The sequence below is a fragment of the Solanum lycopersicum genome, chromosome 4, assembly GCF_036512215.1.
Source record: "Solanum lycopersicum chromosome 4, SLM_r2.1".
Classification (NCBI taxonomy): Eukaryota; Viridiplantae; Streptophyta; class Magnoliopsida; order Solanales; family Solanaceae; genus Solanum; species Solanum lycopersicum.
This window is the reverse complement of record NC_090803.1, coordinates 19,809,630-19,835,560: the sequence shown is the minus strand read 5'-3', so window position 1 is coordinate 19,835,560 and position 25,931 is coordinate 19,809,630. Positions and strand designations below refer to the sequence as shown.

At 31.6% G+C, this 25,931-nt stretch overlaps 2 protein-coding genes across 2 annotated transcripts; both read left to right on the top strand.

Annotated features, from left to right (window-relative positions):
* The first annotated feature begins 5,020 nt into the window (after positions 1-5,020).
* Positions 5,021-5,767, top strand: LOC101264114 (small ribosomal subunit protein uS9). Its single transcript, XM_004237216.5, has one exon. It carries the CDS (start codon positions 5,188-5,190, stop codon positions 5,629-5,631), a length of 444 nt encoding a protein of 147 aa, XP_004237264.1. The 5' UTR covers positions 5,021-5,187; the 3' UTR covers positions 5,632-5,767.
* Positions 5,768-18,985: 13,218 nt separating this feature from the next.
* LOC138347981 (uncharacterized) lies at positions 18,986-19,879 on the top strand. The gene has a single exon (XM_069296587.1). It carries the CDS (start codon positions 18,986-18,988, stop codon positions 19,877-19,879), a length of 894 nt encoding a protein of 297 aa, XP_069152688.1.
* The last annotated feature ends 6,052 nt before the right edge of the window (positions 19,880-25,931 follow it).

Sequence of the window (25,931 nt, the reverse complement as noted above, 5' to 3'; positions counted from 1 at the left end):
GAAAGGATTGCAATGGATTTCGTAGTTGGTCTTCCAAAGACAATGGGTAAGTTTGACTCTATTTGGGTGGTTTTTGATAGGTTAACTAAGTCTGCTCATTTCATTCCGGTCAAGGTGACTTACAATGCAGAGAAGTTAGCCAAAATCTATATCTCAGAAATTGTTCGGTTGCATGGGGTTCCACTCTCCATCATATCAGATAGAGGTACGCAGTTTACTTCTAAGTTTTGGAAAACATTGCATGCTGAATTAGGTACTAGGTTGGACCTTAGTACTGCATTTCACCCTCAGACCGATGGTCAGTCTGAGCGAACAATTCAAGTGTTGGAGGATATGCTTCGTGCATGTGTGATAGAATTTGGAGGCCATTGGGATAACTTCTTACCCTTAGCGGAGTTTTCATACAATAATAGCTATCACTCAAGTATTGATATGGCTCCATTCGAAGCATTGTATGGGAGGAGATGTAGGTCTCCCATTGGTTGGTTTGAGACATTTGAGGTTAGACCTTGGGGTACTGACCTTTTAAGGGATTCATTGGAGAAAGTGAAATCTATTCAAGAAAAGTTGTTAGCGGCGCAAAGTAGGCAAAAGTAATATGCAGATCGAAAGGTTAGAGACTTGGAGTTCATGGAGGGTGAACAAGTCTTGCTGAAGGTTTCACCCATGAAAGGGGTGATGCGTTTTGGTAAAAGGGGTAAATTAAGCCCAAGGTATATTGGTCCCTTTGAAGTACTTAAGCGAGTAGGGCAGGTGGCTTATGAGTTAGCCTTGCCTCCAGGGCTGTCCGGAGTGCATCCGGTATTTCATGTGTCTATGTTGAAAAGATACCATGGGGATGGAAACTACATCATTCGTTGGGATTCAGTTTTGCTTGATGAAAATTTGTCTTATGAGGAGGAGCCTGTTGCCATATTAGATAGAGAAGTTCGCAAGCTGAGGTCAAGGGAGATTGCATCCATCAAAGTTCAATGGAAGAATCGACCCGTTGAAAAAGCCACTTGGGAGAAAGAGGCTGATATGCAAGAAAGATACCCACACCTATTTACAGATTCAGGTACTTCGTTTCTCCCTTGTTTTTTTTCTTCTTACGATCGTTAGGGGACGAACGATGGGTAAATTGGTATCTATTATAACGAACAGTCGTTTTGAGCAACATATGTTATTTCTGGAAAACTGGCTGAGACGACGGATCCCACGACGGACCGTCCTGGGCATGACGGACCGTCGAGGGGGTCTCGTTTCAAAACACTTAGAAATTCTGAAAAATGGGTACTGAAATCGACTCTCTGAACTTCGTAACGGAATGGCAGGACGGACCGTCACAAGCGTGATGGACCGTCACAGACTCCTTAAGGGAATTGAGTCTCTGAACTCTGTGACGGAGCAGCAGAACGGACCGTTGTAGGCACGACGGGCCGTCACAGGCTGCGTAATCCCAGGCGGAGTCGGATTTCTTTAATGTTTTAAGGGACTTTTTTGACTATTCCTGCTTTAATTATAAAGTTAGTGGGTTAATGTTAATAAGTCTAATTACTTAGGGGTTAAAAGAGGTAACCTTGAGTAAATTAGTGGATTATTATTGCCATCTTTTATTCTTAATTATATGCTAATTAGGGTAAAAGAAAGAGGGTTTGAATAAAGAAAATAGAAAGAACAAAGAGAGAGAGAGGATCGAACGAGAAGAGGAAAACACAAAGCTTTGGGGAATTTGCTGGCTTGATCACTAATCTTCGGTGGAGGTAGGTTATGGTTTTTATACTATTCGTAGTAAACTCTTAATAGCGAATGATATGTATTGGGTAGTGTTGTATACCCTTCTATATGCTTAATTGTATGCTTGCATGAATGTGATTATATAATTGTGATAAAATAAGCATGATGAAGCTATTGAATCCTAAATCTTGAAAAACCCTAATCTACTTTGTTAATGATGATGCCTTGGTATAAAAGAAGGCTTGATGAACGAAAGTAGTGAGATTAGGGGATCGGGTGCCACGTTCCGGTACCAGGATAGTATATGAGGATCGGAGTATCACGTTCCGACACCAGGATAGTATATGGATCGGGTGCCACGTTCCGGTACCAGGATAGTATATGAGGATCGGAGTGTCACGTTCCGACACCAGGATAGTATATGGATCGGGTGCCACGTTTCGGTACCAGGATAGTATATGAGGATCGGAGTTTCACGTTCCGGCACCAAGATTAGTAAAGAGAATGAATCTTGAAATATGTTAATATACTCAATTTAATGAACATAATTCCCAAATGAGTATGATGAGGAAGCGTGAGTCCTCATTGATGTGCTTGGTGTTGTAACCAAGGGTTATGGTAATTGTAAATGCTGCATGCTAAGGATATTAGTTGATTTTATGATGTTATCTGATATATACTGTTTTCTATTTTGAGTTGGCCGATGACACCTACTCAGTACTTGTGTTTGTACTGACCCCTACTTGTATTTGTTTTCTTGTAAATTGTGGAGTGCAGCAAACGTACCGTCGTCTTCAACTCAACCGCAACTCTAGCCAGTCTTCATTACTCCGGATATCAGGGTGAGCTAATGCTTCTAGCTTGGACTGGATCCTCCTCTTCATGTCTTGATGCCTTGAAGTTCCAGCATGGACTAGCTGTTTATGTATTTTAGCTTCTTAGATACTCTTAGATTTAGTAATTTGAAGTAGATGTTCTTGTGATGATGACTTCTAGATTTTGGGGATAATAATAGTTTTTGAGTTTTTAGAAGTTATTGAATTGGTTTTTATTAATGAGTTTAAGTCTTCCGCATTACTTTCTGTTGATATTATATTGAAATGTTAAGGTTTAGATTGGTTGGTTAGCTCACATAGGAGGGTAAGTGTGGGTGTCAGTCGCGGCCTGATTTGGGTCGTGACAAAATCATGTATCACCCATTTCCTTCCAAAGAATTAATATATATATATATATATATATATATATATATATATATATATTGAAGTACGTTTTTAGTCTTCAAATTATAGGTAGCTTATCTATTACGAATAATTTTTCATATTTTTAAGTCTATTTTTTAATTTATTACTATTTTAATTCTTTTGATATTTTTTAAAAAATTTGAAACACTAAAAATCTCACTTTAAATTTTTAACAAAACATCAAAATTAACCATATTTAATTTTGAGTACTCATTTAAATGGATAATGAAGTCATAAATTCTTTATTATATATTATAACTAACATAAAAGAATAGATACTATTCAACCAAAAAAGAGTATAGGTATTTGACCGTACATGTATTTATTTTTTGATAAAATTAATTCATGAATTGAGTTGAAATTACAAAGCTAAATAATAAAAATTATTAACTAATCTATTTGGATTTTGAAAATTAAATAAAAATAAAAAATTTTATAGCACGGCTAAATTTACTAGTTTAGATATAAATGTAGAGATGTGTATTTTATTTAATTTTAAAGATCAATATTATATTATATTATATTAATCAATATCATAGTCATAATTAAATGGATAAGTTTTTAACAAATAATTTCTTAACTTTGATAAGAAAATATATTTCTTACAAATCTTGAACTCATTATTTCATTTTATATTTGTATTCAGATATTAATATTGTACATTATCACTGTCTAAGCTAGAAACTTTATTTCTAAAATATTATGTCAGATTTTTTTTTTAAAAAAAGGAATTACACTGTTATAAAAATATATATTAATAAGAATGGGGGATAAAAAGAACGCATTAATATTACAAAATGTGAAAATATCCACAAAAAGTTTTTTTAAAATTTTTTTTAATAAAGAAAACATTGATTTAAAATTAAAGGCAAATATTTCATAAGACTACCGTTTATAGGCTAAACAAAAGCGTTGTTAAGTTCATTTTCCATAATTTTAATATTTAAATATAACATATAAAATATAATTAATGATATTAATATATGGATACCAAAATTTGAGAAAGAAAATTATTATTACTAAATTTCAAGAGAACTTTTTTCAAACTTATTCACCTAATTACGGTTATATGATATTTGTTAATGCAATTTAATCTTAATCTTTAAATATTAAATTTTAACGAAAAAGAAGAAAAAAAATAATGGAGGGGAGCCAAATCCCAACAATATTTTTTTCAAGGAAATTTTATATACATAATATTTGATTAATTATGTTCTTCAGTGTTACTTTTATTTTTATTACACACATATAATTTTAGCTTTAATAACTATTTTATATAAATTTGTATTAAAGTTGTATATTGGTGAAATTCTGAAAATTGTATTAAAGTTGTATCAAAATTGTATTATTAAACATAAACAATATGTGATCTCGTGGTGGTGATTTCGAAAAAGGAGAGGCGAAGCTATGAAAATATGTACTTAAAGTTGTATTAAAATTGTATAAGTGTAAAAGATAGTTATAATACGATTCAAATTTGATATTATACATTACTATAAATTGATAGTTATTATTTCAGAGGAAATATAATACGTTTCTAACAAATTCATGAATTATACAAAAAAATCATGAATTATAAAAACGAGATAATTTGAACTGTAGCTACAATCCGTAAATATTTTTAAAAGGAAAAATTACATAAATTAGTATATTTTAATAAATAATTACTGATTTTAGCAATACTTTTTATTTATTACCATTTATAACAATGCTATGTCAAATCTACAATATGAATTAAAAGTGAATTATGTATGATATATATGAATTATAATTGTTTTTTGAAATATATTATGTTTGTTTGTTAAAAATTTGACATATTGTATTATAAGTGTATTAAAATGTGCGATAAATGTATTATCCATTATTAAAATTTGTATTATATATGAATAATAAATTGTTATTTGTAATATGTATTAAACTTGTATTAAAAATGAATTAAAAGTGATCAAGTGAAAAAAAGATATTATTGCTATAAATGGTAAATATTTTTTTATTTTAGTATATTTATGTAATTTTCCCTTTTTAAAATTATAGCTATTGAACATAATCAAGTTTATTGTATTGACTATTTGTGAAAAAATCTTTTTCTTATGATTTTGGAATTCGGCCCACAAACCCAACACATGTTAAAGCCCATGTGGAAGCCCTAATTTCTTCCCCTTAAAAATCTGCAGAGTTAGGGTTAAATTTTCCCCATTTCAGTAGAAGCAAAAAATTGGAGCAGAAGAAGATGGAGGCGGCGGCAGCAACAGCGGAATCTGTTCAATGCTTCGGGAGGAAGAAGACAGCTGTAGCAGTAACCCACTGCAAACGCGGTAAAGGTTTGATCAAGATCAACGGTGTACCTATCGAGCTAGTTCAGCCAGAGATTCTGAGGTACAAGGCTTATGAACCTATTTTGCTTTTAGGACGACATCGTTTTGCTGGTGTAGACATGAGGATCCGTGTGAAAGGTGGAGGTCACACGTCACAAATCTATGCAATTCGTCAGTCAATAGCGAAAGCACTTGTTGCATTTTACCAGAAGTATGTTGATGAGCAGTCGAAGAAGGAGATTAAGGATATACTTGTGCGATATGATAGGACTTTGCTTGTTGCTGATCCTAGACGATGTGAGCCTAAGAAGTTTGGTGGTCGTGGTGCCCGTTCTAGGTTCCAGAAATCTTACCGTTAATTTCTTTTTATTTCTGTCTCGTTATGGTTTTTGAACTTGTGCGCTGAGAATTTTGAAGTGATATTTCTAATGTTTTGGATTTTAAACTTTTATTATATGACTGCAATGTGATCAATCGATTCTATTTTTGGTTTGATTCTTACTACTATTATTATATTATGTTGCCATTTTTTGGATTGGAGCTCAAATGCAAAGCTCCACCCAAAGTTTACCTATTCATGTTTATGTGTACATCTGCTTTTGCTTTTAGATTCCTGTTTTATGATAGACTTTTCTTGCCCCTGCTAGACCCTCAAAATATGGTTTGCTTCCCTCTGCAACATGAGAATTTGAGTGCATTTGGCAAATTCTAAGATGCAGGTTTGATGCTGTATTTCACATTTTATATGTGATTTAAGCTAAAATCATCTTCTTTTTTTTCTGAATAATTGGCTGCTTCTAAACATCATCCCCATAGAAGATGTGAATGCTCCAAAACGGTGAACCATCATGTTTTTCTACTTCTGTGAAGCTGAAAAATCATTTTTTTTCTGAATGATTATCCGTTCCAATCTGTGTCATTTCCTTCCTTAATTTTGCATGTTACTTATCCCATTCTACCATCTGTTTAGGATTCATTTTGGTTTCTACTTCATGGAAGTTCAGACTGACTTTAGGTCAAGTGCTTCTTTTTACTACTTATTTGATTATTTACCCTCACTTTATTCACAACAATCATCCCCCACCATTGTCATCTACCACCAATCACCTGGGTCATCACAACTATCATTGGTAATCATTGTTGTTAACCATTACTCTCAGTCGCTACCATACCAACTATCATCACCACTCTCACTATCAGCCAATACCACCACTGTCGTTGATTTCTATCGATTTGACCCTCTTCACCATTGCACATCATCTACATACATCAACTACATCTACTATCATTATTGGTCACCAATCATTATCACCATAACTACAACCTATTTTCACTACTCAAAACATGAATGTTTAGCTTTTTTACATTAAAAAGTGGTTTTATTTTATTCTTTTTTTCCTACTGTTTAATTAAAAATTGATTTTATTTTACTTTGGTTTATTTTTTCCTACTGTTTAATAGATTACTTTAATTGTGTATTTATTATGTTTCTGAATGAATAAATTATACACATTCAAATTTTGAATAATGAATGGTTTAATCATTCAAAATTTAGATCTTAAATGATTTTTAATTGTGAATTTAGATTTAGATATTTTACCTATGCATATTGTTTATTTTTAAGTTTTTTAAATAATTGTCATGGGCATGGGTCAACTCTTTAGGAAGTTATAGCTATTATCTATTTGCTTAAGTACACCTCAGTCCGTCAATATTTGCCATCTTCAGGTGTATCTTTTAAACTAGCAAAGATCTACTTATTACCAATTTAGCACCATAATGCATACAAGCTCCTGTTGACATAATAGAGATAAATGCTGTAAGCTTGTAACAGTCCGAATTCCTCATTATTATATTAATAAGAGCATTGAATTGTGATTACAGTTTTATAATCGTAATTGTGATAAACTATTGAATTTTACAATGAGAGCAAGTATAAAGATAAGAATGGAAATGAAAATCATAAACTCTCGAGAAGAAGAGAGGATATGTATTTTCTTCAATATGTGTAATTCCTATACCACTACCCTTTTGATAGAATTATTCTCACTCAGGATTCCAAATTAACTCGGTCAAGTCACTGTACTCTTGTCCCTTTCAATACTTAGAGCTTAGCATCATCAACTATAGTTTCAATATCTCTAAAGTGGTTAGTTTCCCCATGTAATATCTCGTTGAACACTGTGTGTGCTAGGCTTGGGATGTTGCGGTCCGAGTGTTCATCCAAGTACTAAGGGTGAGGATGAGTTAGTAATATTACCCCGTGCGTGATTGAATAGCTTCCTGATAGTATTCCAGTGCCTCATAATTTGGGGTGTCAAAAGTGAAATCAAACATAGATAACATGTCCAACTCGTTCAGAAGGTTGGGCTCAAGATAATTTAAGGCTCAAGTATAATCCATTTAAAGAGAATCCTCAATTGAGCCAATTCAATCTCCAATTTCAACTTGTTTTAAAACTTTTTACTAACATATGTTTCTATATTTAAGGTATAAATTGTTATCTATTTAGCATTTTTTAGGTTTATCTATCCATTTTTTATTACTTTTTTTTAAAAAAAATTCCAGCAAAAATTTAAATTGAAATTATAAAAGTTAAATATCAATATGTTAAATAATGAAAGATTATTCGGGTTAAATTGGGTGGGTCAAGACTCAACCCGGTTTTTAGCCCAAAATAAACTTGGGCGGGTCACGACCCAATTCAACTTCTATCTCAACCCATTTTAATATTTTCAAATTTCAGCCCAATCCACCCATTTGACCCCCCTACTCATAATTCTTTTTCTTGGAAATGGATACAAGAACTCGAATTCAATTTCTGTGCTGTGATTTAGTGGTGATAACCCAGAAGTCTGGGTTCTTCAGGCAAAGAAGTATTTCGCCTTCCATAATATTTTATGGGAGCATAAATTGTCCTTGGCTTCTTCATTCTATTTTGATAATGAGTCTTTGGAATGGTATCAATGGTTATTTCGCAACTAAAAACTCGCTGGTTAGGACCATTATATGGACAAATATTGTTGATCCCGTATTGAAGATGCACATCGATTGTGCTTTGCGTAAGTTGAAGGCAAACTGTAATTTTTTTATAATAAATAATAATAATATAATTCAGGAGATGAATCCTTAAAAATAAATGGAAAACATTTCAACTTAAATTAACATTACAAAATCAAATTAAGGATATCAAACTCAAGAACACCATTATTACAACACTAAAACAATAACTACAAAAGAAGAACAATGAAAGAGATAAAAAAGATCATAGAACGAGGACTGAATCTCAATGAATCGTAACAACAAAAGATACATTGACTCTAGTTTATTAGGTGAAGGAATATTGTTCGTACCTCATCGAACAATCAACAAATTCGACTTGACCTCCAATACTACCATCACAGGTAGTTATCAAATAATCTTTTGCAAGCCTTACACAAGTATCACAATCTGAATATTCTACATTTGAACTACAAGTAGCATGACCATATGCTAAAGCATTAGGATAAGGAGATGTTATGTAATAATCATAACCTTCTTTTGGTGTCTCATTACTTAATTCTATAAGAACATAAGCTAAACTATCTCCAAATGGGCCATTTTTGTCGTACATTTCACCATTGCATGTATGGTCCAATAATTTTGACTCTGGAAATTCACTTCTCACAAAACAATTAAAGCACCCTATGATTAAAATTATGATTATGAATGTGGTTAGCAATTCAATTCTCAAAATTGAACTCATAGGTAGCTAGCTATATGTATCTTCTATTTCTTTCTCTTTTTGTTAACAAATTGAGTTTAATTATTAATTACTTGTGTTTAAATAGATTTATCCTTACATTGATTTCTCCACCAATGGAAATTAAGTATACCATAACTTGGTCTAACATGCTTATTGTAATTTTAAATTATTATATTACATAAAGCATATATGTTGCCGGCAAAATATATATTTCTTTAATTTGCTTTGATGTAAATCCTAATGTTTGGTATAATTCTTCCTGGAGGAGGAATATTCATACAAATTAAAGAAGTTAGATGATTAATAGTACTGATCATGCAATGCTAGTATTGATATAACAAAGAAATTCTGAGGCGGAGATGAGATTTGAAATTTATGAATTATTTTTATGTTTTAAATAAATAATTTAGATATAGTCAATGAATTCACCTCTCTCACTCTCCATCCTCTCTCGCTCGCCTCTCTTCTTCCTCTCCCAATCTCGCTTGTCTGTCTCTCTCTCTCTCTCTCTCTCCCTCTCTCCTAATCTCGCTTGTATACAAATACATATGCATAATATACAATTATTTAACTGCTACACATATACAATTCACCTCTCTCCCACTCTCTGCCCTCTCTCGCTTGCCTTTCTCCTCCCTCTTCCAATCTCGCTCGCCTCTCTCCTCCCTCTCCCAATCTCACTTGTCATATATACAAATACATGTGTATAATATACAATTATCTAATCAATATACATATACAATTCACCTCTCTCCTCTCTCTTCTAGCCTCGCTCGCCTCGCTCGTCTCTCTCCTCTCTATAACATGTAGCTACGAATTGTAATTATCAAAGTATATCTATAACAATTATTAACTATTTTTGAGTGACTAGATGTAAAAGTTCCCCATTCTTTAATATAAATATAGAGTTTGAACCAAAACGGCTAGGTTCAGTCAAATCTATTATTGAAGGGTTAGCTTCAACCTCCTTCGTGTCTGCATTCGATTTTACGTACATTTTTTTAATTTTTACTTGATTTTGATTATGAAAAAATGCATCAGATATAATACTAAACAAAATTATTTGGTTCTAATTTCATTTTTTCTATTCGATTTTTACAGGTAATCATAGTTTGTCACGTGTTAGTTTTTAAGACCGTTAATTAATATGCATGGTGTAAGTGCTTCTAAATTGTGAAATGAAATCTGTTAATGGGTTTTAGAAAATCATTTGTTTTTTCTAATATGATTTATGAAACAATTTATTTTAGTTTTTTTTTTTAATTTCTATTCTATTTGGAACATCTAATTTTTATCTGGATTACGAAGGTTCCCATTAATAAAAAAATTAGCTCTATCTGAAGTTTATAATTATAATCAAATAATTCGATGGGCAAGCTTTTAGTTTTTGACAATTGAGAGAGAGAAGGCGATATCCAATATTATAAACTAATTAATGTGTTTGTCATACTTTTCACCTCAACTAATAAATAATTATTTTTTTTTAGCAATTCTTCAATTCCAACTTTACACGTGTACATGTTTAAAATTATGAAACTAAAAGACATTTCACATATTTTAATTTAAGATCACAAGATTCAAAAATCTTTTTATTTTTTTAAATTTCATACCAGACTAATATAAGACTAATATTTTTGTGACCCGCCCATATTTCAATGAATTGAATAAGTAATTTTTCATATGGGTAAAATATGAGTAAAGTATAGGTAAAATATGAATAAAATATGAATTAGCCAAATGAGTTGAGTTTCTAACTTTTATTCACTCAAAATTCATGATATTATAAAACTAGTGTAACTTCTTTTTCTTTTCATGTTATTCTATATAACTAATTATTGTTCTCTATAATTGAAAAGATGAAGTCTTTGACCCTTCAAAAATATATAATTCAAATGTATCTTTCTTTTGTTAATTATAATTATATTTTATTTATTTATTTAATTTATATTGGATAATCAATAATAGTGTAAAATAAGCAATTCATGTATTAGTATTGATATTGCTTAAAGTGCATTAAGTATGTTTTAGTCCTAAAATGTAAATATTCATTTATTTTGAAATTAAAAATATTTTCATCTTGTTATTATATAAATTTATTTTATATTGAAAAGTTATAGGATTTTGATTTTATTTTTCTTTTTAACATATAATAAAATTAAATGAAGCATATCCAATATTTCTCCATATTGAATTCTTAAGTAAAGTACTATTTAGTCATGAAAATATAGATAAAATATGAATAAACTGGTATTTTATCCGACCCATTTATTACTTAATCAACTTTTACACATATCAAATGTGGACGGATTGATTAAAATATTTAAAAGTTTAAACCAACATCAACGAAAAGTGATAGATTAATTCATAATAAAGACTTCAAATAACAATGTAGGTTAAGCAAACATAACATAAAATTTAAATTCAAGCACACCATAGCATATGGTACTTAAACATTTGCAACAACACTAAGAAGACTCAAAACTTTAAGGAAAACCAAAAAAAAGAAAATAGAATAAAAATATTTAAAAAATTTATGCCCTGTAGACCAATCCAATTAAATCTTTGTACAAAAAAACAAGGATTGATAAAGACTTCAAATAAAAATGTAGATTAAGCAAGCATAACATAAAATATAAATTCAAGCACACCATAACATATGGTTGTTAAACATTTGCAACAACACTAAGTGATTGAGATACTCGTAGCAAATTCAGTTATCAATAGTTATCAGTTTTGGGTTTTAAAGGTATGAATAGGAAATGAAAGGTTGTGACTCTCCTGAAGGGTTGCCACTTTGTCGGAGGGTTCTGATCTTTGTGAAAGGTTGTGTCCTTTCTAAAAGTGTTGTAACCATTTGAAAGGTTGTGCTTTTTTCAGAGTGTTGTGATGTTTCTGCAAGATTGTCTTCTTTCCTGAGAGTGTAACCTTTATCCTTTGTTGGCTATAAATAGAGAGATTGTCTCTCATTTTTTTATATTTGAATTGTTCTCTTCTTTTGCATACATTTCTTACAAAACAAAATCGATCGATCGTGTCTGTATGTGTGATTCGTTGCTGTCATTTTGAGTTCGTTGAAATTATTGAAGTTTGAGGTACCGTTACTTCTTTAATGGTTAATCAGTTTTCTCTGGGGAGGAATTTATCTGTAACCTCGGATACTTGATGGGATTAAATTTCTTAAGGACACGCAGTAGATTCTGTGGACTCGAATAGTCCTTTGTGTTTTTTTTTTCTGGTTTGCTAATTTGAATACTGTAGATAACAAGCTTAAGAAATTTATATTGATGGTATTTTCTATGGTAAGGAAATTACTTCTAATTTTTTATTCTTTTTGTTGGAAAGGAGAAGAAAAAGAAAATTATTTTATCGTATGATAAACGAGATTTGAGATGAATTAGTACTACTTTAATATGTTCGAGTGTATAATTTGTACTAAGTTTTTCTTTGATGGGTAAGATTAACCTTATATTCTTCCTATGAACACCTAATTTTTTATCAAAATATAAAGAGTTAAACACCAATTTTTAAAAAGGGTTAAATTTAAAATAAATAAAAAATAAATAAATTGTGTAAATTACTTTAATGATAAAAATTATGAATTTATGATATTTGTTTTAAATCTTCAACTTTTAATTAGTTTAAAAATAATGGTAGAAGAAGAAAAAAAGGGGAGTCCTAAATATTCAAATTACCTTCCCCTTATCCTAATTATTCCCAACTTCCTAACTTATTTTACTAAAAGATCTCATCCCATTTATTTTTTTTTCTTTTTCTTCTCTCTCTCTCTTTGGACGTTCATTTCACTTTTTTTTTTAATTTTCTATTATTATCATTTATTTATTTTATATCCATCCTTATCTCAGCCTCAATCCCTTCAACAATATTTCAAATTAAATCCTTATCCAACTCTATTACTATCAAATTAGCACCAAACTCTCAGCCAAAATTATTATAAAAACACGTTCAGTTGAGAAGAAAGGAGATATAGACAAATACACAGATATAGAGAAATACAGAGAGGAAAAGAGAGATATACAGAGAGAAATATATAGAGCCAACACAAAGAGAAGAAAGTAAGTCATTCTTTTGAGAATTAGGTCAGAGTTAGAGATTTTTTGTCGTGGTTCCAAATTCGTGGCTCAAATCAGTAGATCATAGAAGTTATTTTTCGTGATATCCATATTTGCAGCGAGGTAATTCTAAACTATCGCATTATTTAAATGTAATGTTATATGAAAATTTTAATCTAATAATATGAAGTTCTTTGAATCGTACGTTATTATTATATATCAATATGTGATGCATGTTAAGATTTATTTATTTATTTTTCTCTCGATCTGAAAAAAAATGAAAAAAAGAAAAAAAAATATTTCTTGCTAACAAAAATAATATATAATAAAAGATGTATCATACATTTTTTTTGCATTATTATTAGTGTCTGTTATCTTTTTTTTGATGCAATTTATATTAGAATTTATTTTGTGATATTTAATAGCTAATGTTTTTCTGGAGCCTAATTATTCACTAAAAAATAAATAAAAATAAAATTTATAAACTTGTTAGATTAGGATATATAAATAATTAGTAATTTTTTTATCTAAGTAGAATTGTAATTTCATCTAGAGATTCATGATAAAATAATGATAATTACTATTAATAATTATAATTATTGTTTTTAAGAAATTGAATAAAGAGAACAAAAGAATAAAAAATAAAAAATAAAAACAAGAAAGCCTAAAACATAAAAAAAAAACGAAAAAAAAAGAAAAGAAAAATAACAGATTTTTTTTACAAAAAAAAAGGTAACAGAAAATTAAAAAAAAAAGAGAAAAGAAACGTGAAAAAAAGAAAAAAAAAAGAGAGAGAAATAGAATTACAGAAAACAAAACAAAACAAAAAACAAATATATAAAATCTAAAAAAATAAAAAATAATATTCAAATTAAAAAAAGAAGAAGAAAAAGAAAGAAGCAGAACGAAAAAGAAATATAAAACAATAAATTAAAAAAAAATAATGAATGAAAAAAAAAAGAACGTCAAAAAAAGAGTAATAAAAATTTTTTAGAAAAAAAAAAGAGGAGAAGAAGACAAAATCTTTAAAATAATGATAAAAATAAAAATAAAAATAATGATAAAATAATATTAAAAAAAATAAATAAGAGAAACAAATTTTACAGAAAACAAACAAAAAAATATAAAATTTCAAATCAAACAAAACGTGTAGAGAAAAAAAAACAAAAAAAAACGTAGAAAAGATAATAATAATAAAAAAAAATAGAAAAAAACGTAAAAAAAAAGAGTCAGAATGTTAAAATTGTTACGTGCATTAAAAAAAATTAAAACCTTTCTTAAAAATTCGTCCACCACCGCTCGCACGGAGGCTTCTCTCTAAGGCGGAACGCTCCCCTACCGATGTATTTTTGCCAGCTGCCTGTGATAGGAAAAAGAAAACTTGATCAGATATAAACATAGTCCTAATCTATTTAGAATTTTTGTGATTTTAAAACTAATTTCAAATCTCGTAAAATTTTATTTTTCTATTTTTAAATTAAAAATAAATAAATAGAAAATCCTAAATTAACTCGAACTTTAAATTTTTTCTAACTATAAAATACCTATATAAATTCATCCCCATAATAACATAAAAAATATATGTAAAAAATGTAAAAGCAAAATAAATAAATAAATAATAAATAATAAATATATAAATAAATATAAATGTTTCAAATTTTGAATTAATGGACACACACAAAAAAAAATAAAAAATTCAATAGATTTAAAATAAATAAGAAGATTTTTAAAAGGTTTAAAATAAATGAGTGAATAAAGTAAAAAAAGAAATATTTTTATTATTAAGTTAAATAATATAATGTCCAAAAATTAAGTTAAGTCATACTAAAGTCAATAAAGCGACCGTGCTGGAACCACGGGACTCGAGGGGTGCCTAAACACCTTCCCCTCGGTCAACAGAATTCCTTATCCGAATTTCTAGTTCGCAGACCAATAAAATAGATTCAAATTTCCTTTTGATTAAGGATTCAAATAAGGTGACTTGGAACACCAAAACTCAATTCCAAGTGGCGACTCTGTATAATAATTATCCCTTTTTAAAATGCCACTTTAATTGGAAAAACACTTTTTCTTTTGAAACAAATAAAAAAAATCAAAAAATAAAAAAATTGAGAGAAAAATAAGGGGTGTGACAGATGGCGACTCCGCTGGGGATTAACTAGAATTCGAGCTTTAAATATTAATTTATGTATGACTATGACTTATATATTTACGATTTTTGGATATTGTATTTATTTTAACTTAATATGCTAATTGTTTATTTATTTAATGTTTTAATAATATTTGAATTGCTTCTCTCCCAAACCATTTTGAGTCTTCAATAAAAATATGATGAGAATTGCAACTATGCAACACACTTCTGTCAAGATAGCCAGTGGATCTTCGGTCCATGGTGAAGGATATGTAGTCACACCATTTTAGGATAGGGAGCCCCCATGCACAAAGTCAGAAAGCGCTGCTACGGGTACGTTGCTACTCCCTCACTCGAGTTGTCCGCTCGTTTTACAGCCAGTCTAGATATCTTACCTTAGTAGAATTGAAACTTTCATACATGAAATCCTTACTATGTTCCGATTTATTTGCATTGTGTGGATGTAACTTAGCGGAATTTAGCATAGGGGCCCAATTTGACTAAGACAGATATCTATTTGTGAGATCATCATGTGCATTTTTGTGCTACTTGTTGTATCATGTGAAGACTGTAACAAAATGTTGTCCGGCTTTAGGATAATCGACTAAAGAAATAAATATCTATTTTCTACCCATTTTCAACCAATGATTCAAAATAAATAAATTAATACACATATATATACATACACACCTAATTCTCAATTTTATTTTTTACTTTTATTAAAATAATACATAAATAATAAATATAATAATATTAATAATATATGTATATATGTCTTTTAAATTGTACATATATCTTTTATTTTTCTTTTTTTTTTTTTCAAAATTGTTCATTCTTTTCAAAACAACCTAAATGAATGATCACTTCAGACATTCCGAATTATTTTTATTTTTTTAACTACTCCAATAAATAATTTCGAATTATAAAAAATTTTCACAATTAAAGTTGATTTTAAAAATTCCGATTTTTTTCTCAACCAGGTAATCATGAGAACTATGAGATGTGATAAAAGACTAAGGGATGAACTAGTCGAAATGGTCAATGATCCCCCAAAGTTTATGATCACAGATAAAACCCCACAATTACTAATGGATTGGTGGAACGATATGCATGAATTTAGGCGGATTAAGATATTCAAACATCTTGGTTTCCTTACAGATATCATGAGAGTTAGTCCTGACATAGGTTTGATCGAGGCTTTGATTCCATTTTGGGATTTCACAAATAATGTGTTTCGATTTAGTGATTTTGAGTTGACGCCTACATTAGAAGAATTGGGTGATTTCACAGGTTTAGGCCAAGATCTTCGAACTAAAATACTGATAGCCCCTAAGAGCGTCAGCAGAGGTAAATTTTTAGAACAGATGCACATCATCCATACTCATAAGGAATGTGAGTGTTTTGATAATGGGTTGGTTTCTTTGGAATTCTTGTACTCATGATATGAAAAGAAGGAAGGATATTCAAGCTATGGGAAACAACTTAAAAATGGACAACACCTCCCTACTTGGGAAAAACATAGACAAGAAGCATTCATGGTAGCATTCTTGGGAGCTATGATTTTTCCAAGGAAGGATAAAAAAAATTGATATTCGTCTGTCAGGGATAGTCACTGTTATGATAAAGAAAAGAAAATCCACTATATTGCCGATGATGTTGGCTGATATTTATCGTGCTTTGACTAAATGTAGAGAGGGGGGAGATTTTTTTGGAGGTTGTAGCATTTTATTGCAAATGTGATTTTTAGAGCACATATATCACCATCGTTTTGCGACGGATTTCAAATCTGATTGGACGAATTATATTTTGAGCCACCCAGAAAGGATATGAAAGAATTAGGAGACAAATTTCGAAAAGGTGTCAAAGCATGGATACATTATCTTCTTAAACTGACGGCATCTAAAATTACATGGAACTATCATTGGTTTCCTGCTAGTGAGGTAATTGTTATGTCTTCCTATCGTCCATTCTTCGTTCTGACAGGTCTTCGTGGGTTCCAACCATACATACCCCTCCGAGTTCTACGCCAACTTGGAAAACAAATTTTACCTAAAGCCGAGGATACAAGGAATTTTGTGTGGGAAGTAGCATTTGAAGATCGAGATTGAGAATCAGAAGCTCAAAAGATTTGGGGTGGTAGTCGAACTTTAAGTTCGAAAGCTATGGTTGATGATCATGTTGAAGAAGAAGTTGACCCCTTATACCTCCATTGGTTCTTTGATCAAACTCCTCTCAAAATAATGCCCGAAGGATCTGCGCGAGAAATCATAGATCGAGAAGAGGAAATTGAAGTAAAAATCAAGCAGGCCCGACTCGAGGTGGAAAGAAATTATAGGTCTACTTTATATATCCTAAGCAATGACCTAAAAAATGTTAAAGAAGAGTTGGCTCGACGTAATGCAATATTCGAGGAAAGAGTTACTTTGATTGAAAAAAGGGTTGAAAAGAAGCATCTATCTACTATTCGAACCCTACATGAAGATTTGGGCATTGTCACAGGTGCTATGGAGCAACAGGAGGAAGAATATAAGAAAGAAAAGAGCCTCTTAATACATGCGCAAGCTAGGTTACAAAATCAATTAAAAGCCTCTATGGGACGAGAAAGGGACATCGCAAACCGTTTCACATTGTACCAAGCAAAAGTGGCGACCGAAAGAAATCAATGGATGGAAGAGCGTGAAGAATTTCATAACCAAATTGAACAGCTTCAAGCACATGAAGAGCATCTGAGTGATACAGTTATCACTACTGAAGAATGGTTGCAGAATTGTCACGAGAATATGGAGGAGGCGAAAGGACAAGTGCTTCAGTTGACAGAGAGCTTGATTTATGTTTATAGTGGTCATCTCCATCGAAGTGATGAGAGCCTGGGTCGAGAGGCGCGTGCATTAGCTCCACATCTGCCGAAAGCTTTGTTCAAGATCTACTCTAGCCTAGGGGGCAATTGATGATCAAGAAATGTCGGAGATGAATTTTTTATTATTATTATTTTTCCCTCTTTTTAGTTCGTCAGTTTTTTTAATAAGTACTTTGATGTTTTATTTTGGTTATTTTGATTTGAATGGTAGTTTCAAGTTAAACAAATGTCATATTTTTCTTTTGAAAGAAATTTATCCACATGAACTACGTAATGATCTGATTCATGTTCAAACATGATACGTAGGCAACCTTTAATAGGTTCGATCAAAATGCATTCAAATTATTCAAGTAAGTAAAGTATGGGACCAAATGACATAAGCAAGTCATCCAAAGCCGAGATGAAACATAAAAGTCTTCCAAAACACATTATAGACATATGAAAATCTATGTGCATAACATACAACGTGAATTTAATATCCTCAATATGTTGAATCCTAACACATGTTTTTTATATATATATGAGAATTTAGAGAGTTTAAAAGGTGGTTGGTTTGTGAGGAGAGCTGGAATCTCATCAATACAACACAAGATCAAAAGGGAAAGAAAAAATGACACATAAAGACGGAACAAAGTCGGAAAATGACGACGCACAAACCCAAATGGTTGCGCAAGAATCGGTACCTATAGAAGAGGTGAAAATGTTAAGACAACAGATGACTGAAATGTACGAAGCTTGGATGAATGGGCAAGCTCCTCCGCCTTCAATTTGAGAATATTTGAATGTGAATATGCCATTCCCCATCCAAGTCTCAACAAGTGACCCGGTTTATCCATCTGGATTTGGACCCTACATTAACACATCTAATACTGCCGGAACTTTCTCAGTAAGCCCATTAAAACCATAAATGATGAATAATCCACTTTTCATGCCTACTGTCCAAACTAATACAATTCCTCAACCGACACTGGTAAAACAATCCAATGATGACCCTATACTCAAAGATCAATACAGCCAAGGTCATGCCCCTAAATTAACTTTCAATGTTCCTAACTCTTACCACCACCAATACAGTTCTCCCGTTGAAGTTGAGAAAAACATTAAGAATAAGGAACATGAAGAAAATGCAAGAAAAATGAGGAGTTTGGAACAAAACATAACGAATATGCAAGGTCTGGGAGGACACAAAAGTGTCTCATTTAAGGACTTGTGCATGTTTCTAGATGTTCACTTGCCTCTAGGGTTCAAAACTCCAAAATTTGATAAATATAATGGTCATGGCGATCCAGTGGCTCATTTGAGAAAATTTTGTAATCAGTTGAGAGGAGCCGGAGGAAACGAAGAACTTCTTATGGCTTACTTTGGAGAGAGTTTAACGGGCGTAGCATCAGAATGGTTTATCGATCCGGACATTTCTCATTGGCACGTTTGGGATGATATGACACAAGATTTTGTCCAACAATTTCAATACAATATTGATATTATTCCTGATCGCAATTCCCTAGCTAATATGAAAAAAAAGCCATCAGAAAGTTTTAGCGAATATGCCATAAGATGGAGGGAGAAGGCGGTTAGAGTCAAACCGCCGATAAAAGACTATGAGTTAATTGATGTTTTTATCCAGGCTCAAGAACCTGACTACTTTCATTATCTTTTCACCGCAATGGGCAAGCCTTTCGCCGAAGTGATTAAGATCGGAGAAATAGTAGAGAATGGCATAAAGTCGGGTAAGATTGTGAGTCAAGCAGCCATTAGAGCTACTACACAAGCAATACAAAGTGATTCCGGTAATTTAACCAATTGAAAAAAGAAGGAGGAAGGGTCCATGGCGGCATCTGGATCAAGAGGTGTTCAAATAGGCATGAACAATCCTTATTGTCAAGTCCAACCAGAACAATATAATTCTCCTCGGCATTTTTACCCGTCCCAATATGCAGTTCTCAATACTAAGGCATATGTCCGGCCTCCTTTGCGCCAACAATGGCGGGGGCCTGCCCCACAAGTTTCTCGCCCACAACAACAAAATTTCCAGGCGCCATATAATCCACGTCCCCGGGCAAACTATACGAGAGAACAAGGTCAAAAAAATTTTTTAACCCCAATTGGGGAATCGTATACGAGTTTGTTACGGAAATTGATACAACTGAGACTGGTTGAACCAGTCAATCCATACGTTGTCAATACAAATGCAAGAGGTTTTGATCCGACTGTTATATGCGAGTATCACGCCAACGCTCCAGGTCATAGCACAGAGAATTGTTGGACCCTAAAAAGAGTCATTGAGAAGTTAATTGAGGATAAGGTAATCGAGGTACGCAATGAGGAAGCACTGAATGTCACCAATAACCCACTCCCTGCTCATAATAATGAGCGTGTTGTGGGGATGGTTGGCATTTTTGAAGATTATGAGCAAACAAATAGAACAAAAGTGGAAAGCAAGGTTTTAAGAGAATAGTCTAGTATGGTTTTAGAACCCATACAAAGGGCATCGATAATTGTTAAAGGTGCACGTTCGAATTCTGAGAACATTATAAATAATTTTTTTTTAAAAAAAAGTAAAGAACAAAATATTTGTGGGAAAAGATTACCTCATAGAAGGTCTTCTCAAACTTAGTATTTTTGTTTGTTCTTACTTGCTTGACTCAACTTGCTTGTGACATAAATTATTGAGACATGTCAATTAAAAAATCTTGCAAAAACTGATCAACTTAGAAGTTTTGCCTAACTTCTAGTGCAGTAAATCAATGTCAAGTATGTGTTGTTGAAATGAATTAGAATACCTTAGAATTGGTTAACACTGACATTTGTTATATGAAGTTAACACCATCTCGTGGTGGGAAAAAATGCTTCATAAATTTTATCGACAATTGCACAATGTATTTTTATGTCTATTTGCTGAATGATACGGATAAAACAATAGAAACATATAGTTAATATAAAATTAAAGTTGAAAATCAGTTGGGTAAAAAGATTGTCATGATTCAAAGTGATAGATGTGGAGAATATGAATATTTTTTTGCAGAAATGTATTTGGAAAATGAAATCATCCATTAAATTACTACAAATTTTCACCTCAATCTAATGAAATTGTTGACAAGAAAAAAAACCGAACTTTGAAGAAAATGTTGAATCTCGTACTTATAAGTTCAAGCTTACCACAAAACTTGTGGTGGGGGGGGGGGGGAGGATGCTATCATTCTAGCAAAAGAGAACAACAATTTTTTTTGTATGTTCCGAAAAAGAGAAACAAAAAGTTTTATCTGTTAATTAAGGGACAACAAATAGAAAACTTTTGTTTGTTAAGAAAGGGAGCAACAAAAAGTTTTATCAGATTTATTATATCCTTCTAGAGAATTGTTTGTCGTTCCTTAGAGTATATAGAAGCAATAATTACTCTTTAAAGGTAGTGATCTAACAATTTCCAATGCAGTCTATTCCATATGAGAAATGGAAATGAAGAAACTATTCCCAAACGGGTCAAAATAGGGCCTAAGACTGTGGATTGTATGTTCATTGAATATGCTACAAATAGTAAAGTATGTTGATTTATGGTTAATAAGTCCGAACCACCGGATAGTTATGTAAAGGGTCTAAACAACCTTGGAAAGAACCAAAAGAGAATGAACTTAGTAAGGAGATTCAGAGGCGTGGTAAAGGTCAAGGACAAATTACTTCCTCCAGGTTTTATTTTGTAATATTTCTTCTTGAAAATGATTCCATATAGTCTAAAAATATATGTATTTTGTGGACTCCTGCTTTTTGAAAAGAGTCTGTTAATAGTAATATAGATTTAATCTTTGAGTAGCCATACTCTAGAGTTGGTTGATCTTCAGAAAATAAACTTTTGGGTTCAAAGTGGATCTACAAAAGGGAAAAAATTGATGAAACTAATGACAAATACAAATCAAGATTTGTTTTCATAGGATTTAAACAATGACAACTCGTTCATTATTTTGACATATAATAGCCTCTAACTAGGATTATATCAATTTAGATGTTAATTGCGCTAGTTGCGAATTTGTCAAAATGGATGTAAAAAAAAAATTGGAGGAAGAAATTTACATGGAAGAACTTGAGGGCTTAGTGGTTACTGGTAAAAATAATGTCAAAAATTGTTAAGTTACTTTATGGAATAAAAACAAGCACCCAGATAATGATATGCAAAGTTTGACCAAACTATATTGGCAAATGAATTCTAGATTAATGAATGTGATAAATGTTTTACATTAAATACATTCCAAATCACAAGGTCATTATTTGTTTTTATGTTGATGACATGTTGATCCTCATAATAGACACATATGACATAAATGCTATTAAGCATATGCTAGAAAGTAACTTCGATATGAAAGAAATTAAAGTTACTAATGTGATTGAAAAGGTACTTGAAAAGTTCAAGTAGTTGGATTTCAATATTGACTAAACTCCAATGAATATGAACTTTGCATTTTAAAATAATGAAGGAAAAGGTGACTTACAATTGAATTATGCTAGATTATTGAGAAGTATGATATATATCATGAAGTGTAGGCGATCAGATATAACATGTGCTATTAGTAAACTTAGTCGGTTCACAAGTAATCTCAATCAAATTCATTGGATGACAATGAAAAGAGTTTAAAGTATTTTTTAAAAAAAACATACTTAACAAACTATTGTTTTGCATTGTGACTAGTACAGTATTGGAAGAATATAGTGATGCGAATTGAATCACCAGGTCAAATGAAATAAAATTCACAATTGATCATGTATTTACTCTTGGTGGAGGAGTAGTCTCTTGGAAATCTTCCAAACAGAAATGTATCGCTCGCTCTACTATGAAATATGAGTTTATCACTTTGGATAAGACCGATGAAGAAGTTGAATGACTCCGAAATTTCTTGAAAGATTTTTGTCCCAAACCTTTAGCTCATATATGCATACACTAGACAGCTTATGCCAACAAGAATTACACTCACATCTTCAACTTGCAAGATCGATTTGAAAACTTGAAAAAGGCCTCCAAGACAGTTTCTACATACCTATATGGAATCATATCAATTGTTAATGCTCTCGAAGTAGCAGGATCTCTAATGGTTGATCTTTTACTAGCAATTAAAATCTTGAGTGTACTCATTCACGAGTATCGTGAAATCATTGCCGCAATAAGAGTGTGACAAAACGTTAAGCTTTGAGGAGCTATTACAAAAGCTCACAGAGTATGAACTCTTTCTCAAACATCAAGAAATTGAAAAATCATCCTGAATCATCATGGCCGCATTTGCACAAAGACCAACTTTCAGCCCCAACATCACAATAATAATCATCGCTTTCCCAATCAATCTTGGAAACCACAGCCTCAACAAAAGACGTACCCTAGCAATCAAAAATATGAGAGATAACCTAGATAAGCTGTGTTTATGAACTTTGCAAAAATATTGGCCACACTGTTAACGTGTGTCGTTCAAAATTGCATAATCACTTTGAAGATAAGGTCAATTTTGTGTTGAACCATCATCCAAAAGGCAAATCCTTGGATATTTGATTTTGGACAACGCATCATCCCATAAAAATCTAGATAATATTGAGGAATATATTTGCAATAAAGAAGTTTTCATAGGTGAATGTAAAACTATTCGCATTACTCACACTGTTTAAATGAAGGCTTCTAATTATAATTTTTTTTCTCTTTAACAGTCTTTGTGATCCATCCATTAGAAACCCTAATATCTGATGGTAAGTTTTGATCTGATAATCTAAAATTAATAGAAACTTTTTCATACTATTTTCTTGTGATGGACTTCAACACTCGAAGAATGCTGGTACATAGAGCTGTCAAAATAGGTTGATCCAACTCAACAAAACCCGATCCTAACGGCTAGGAATTTAAATTGGTTGGGAAGGGTTGACCCTTTTAATTAAGTGACCTATAAAATAACAGCTCAACCCAGCCCTAAGCGAGCCACGGGTTGGAACGAGTTGGCCCTTCAACCAAAAAATGGATAATATTTTCCTCTTAGAAAGAATAAGAATGTTGATGAATTGCACATACCTAGTAAAAATGTACAAAACAAATACATAATATCCAAGATACAACATTCATAAGTTTCATCCGAGCAAAAAACATTACAAAATAACTATTGTCATAAACATGACAATAAAAGAGAAGTGAAAAAATTAGGCATAAAAACAAAAGTAAAAGATGTCAAAGATTCATAGTTAAAATGGAGTAATGGACTTGAGCTAATAAAAATTTAGTGGCTAATAACCTTAAAATGTAAAAGATATGTAAAAAATATAGTCTTGATTTTATATTGATATTTTAAAAATATTTATTGATAGAATCTTAACAAGTAAAACATTACATAAAATATACATAATAAATACTTTTATATTTCACAACCCATGAGTTGGCCTTTGAGGCTTGCGGGTTAGGCCTACGAGGTCAGGAGGGCCAAATGAGGTTGGGCTAAAAAGTCTAGTTCCTGAATATGCTGAAAAAATTAAGCTCAACCCCATTCAATTAAAGGGTTAGGTCGGACCGGCCTAGCGGGTCAAGCCCATTTTGATTGAGGTTAAATTCTCTGAGTTTTGAGATCCTTTAAAAAAAGTACGAATTTTTTTTGATTGAGGTTAGCTTGCCAGAGCAAAACTTTGCAGCAGATTTAAGGTTTTTTTAATAGATGGAGCACAAAGATTGTTACAAAACACAAAATTAGAATTAGAAGTCTTAATTTTAGTTAAACCTATGTGAGTAATGGAATAGTATTACCATTACCTATGGAAAATTCTTACTATTCTCAAGGTTATCTGATTTTTTTATGTCATGATGGGTTGCACCAGAATTAAAGATCTAAGGATTTGCTTTTTGGGTGTTTTTTCAACACGAAATTAACCTTATATTTTCATACTCTTTTATTGTGAAGGATGTCAAAACCTCGTTTTTGTTTCTAAGTTTTGCTCTGACAATCTAACCTCAATTGAAATTTTTTCATACTCTTTTCTATGAACCACCAAAATACTCTTTGCTAAAATATTTTGGTTGTCTTTGTTATTCGTGACTTAAACAATATACACATAAGAAGTCTCGGCCTAAATCTACACCATGTATTTACTCAGGAGTTTCTATTGTTCATTATGCACACCTTTGTTTTGATCCAGTGAACTCAAAAATATTCGTAAGTGATAATGTTCAATATTTTCCTTTTACTCAGATGTTCTCACACATAAAAATATTTTTTCCACGTTAAAATAGAAATCATAGAGTCACAGGTCTGTAAGGAAACTCATCCAGAAATCCAATACAACTTGGACTCTGATTTCATTCCACCTCTTTTGCCACCTATTTCTATCCCCTTAATAGTTCCCACTTCTTCCAATACTTCCATAAAATTGCATTTATTTTGAAGCACTCAAGAGTCCATTATTGAAAGACAACTACCATCAACCTCCACTTCATCAAGTAAAATTCCTATCGCTTCTCATTCTCCATCTCTATTTGATAATCCCTCCCATACCACCTCTCCCCCATCACCCAATTCTATTCCTCCCCCACAGATATTGATCTAAGAATCACAAAAACCACCAAACACTATGCCGACTACAGATGCCCCTCCACCCTCCAATGTGATCACAACATTCAAAATAATATCTTTAAGCAAAATAAACAATTAAGATTTTTGCTCACATTTCTCCCACACAAAATACCTTTACGCATTTAGTTAAGCACATTGAATGAAAGAATGTCATGGATCTAAAATACGAATTTCTAATGAGAAACTAAACTTGAGAACTAGTAACTAGGGATCTGATGAACAATGTTATTGATTGTAAGTGGTTGTTTCGAATTAAAAGGAAAGTTGATGGTTCCATTGAGA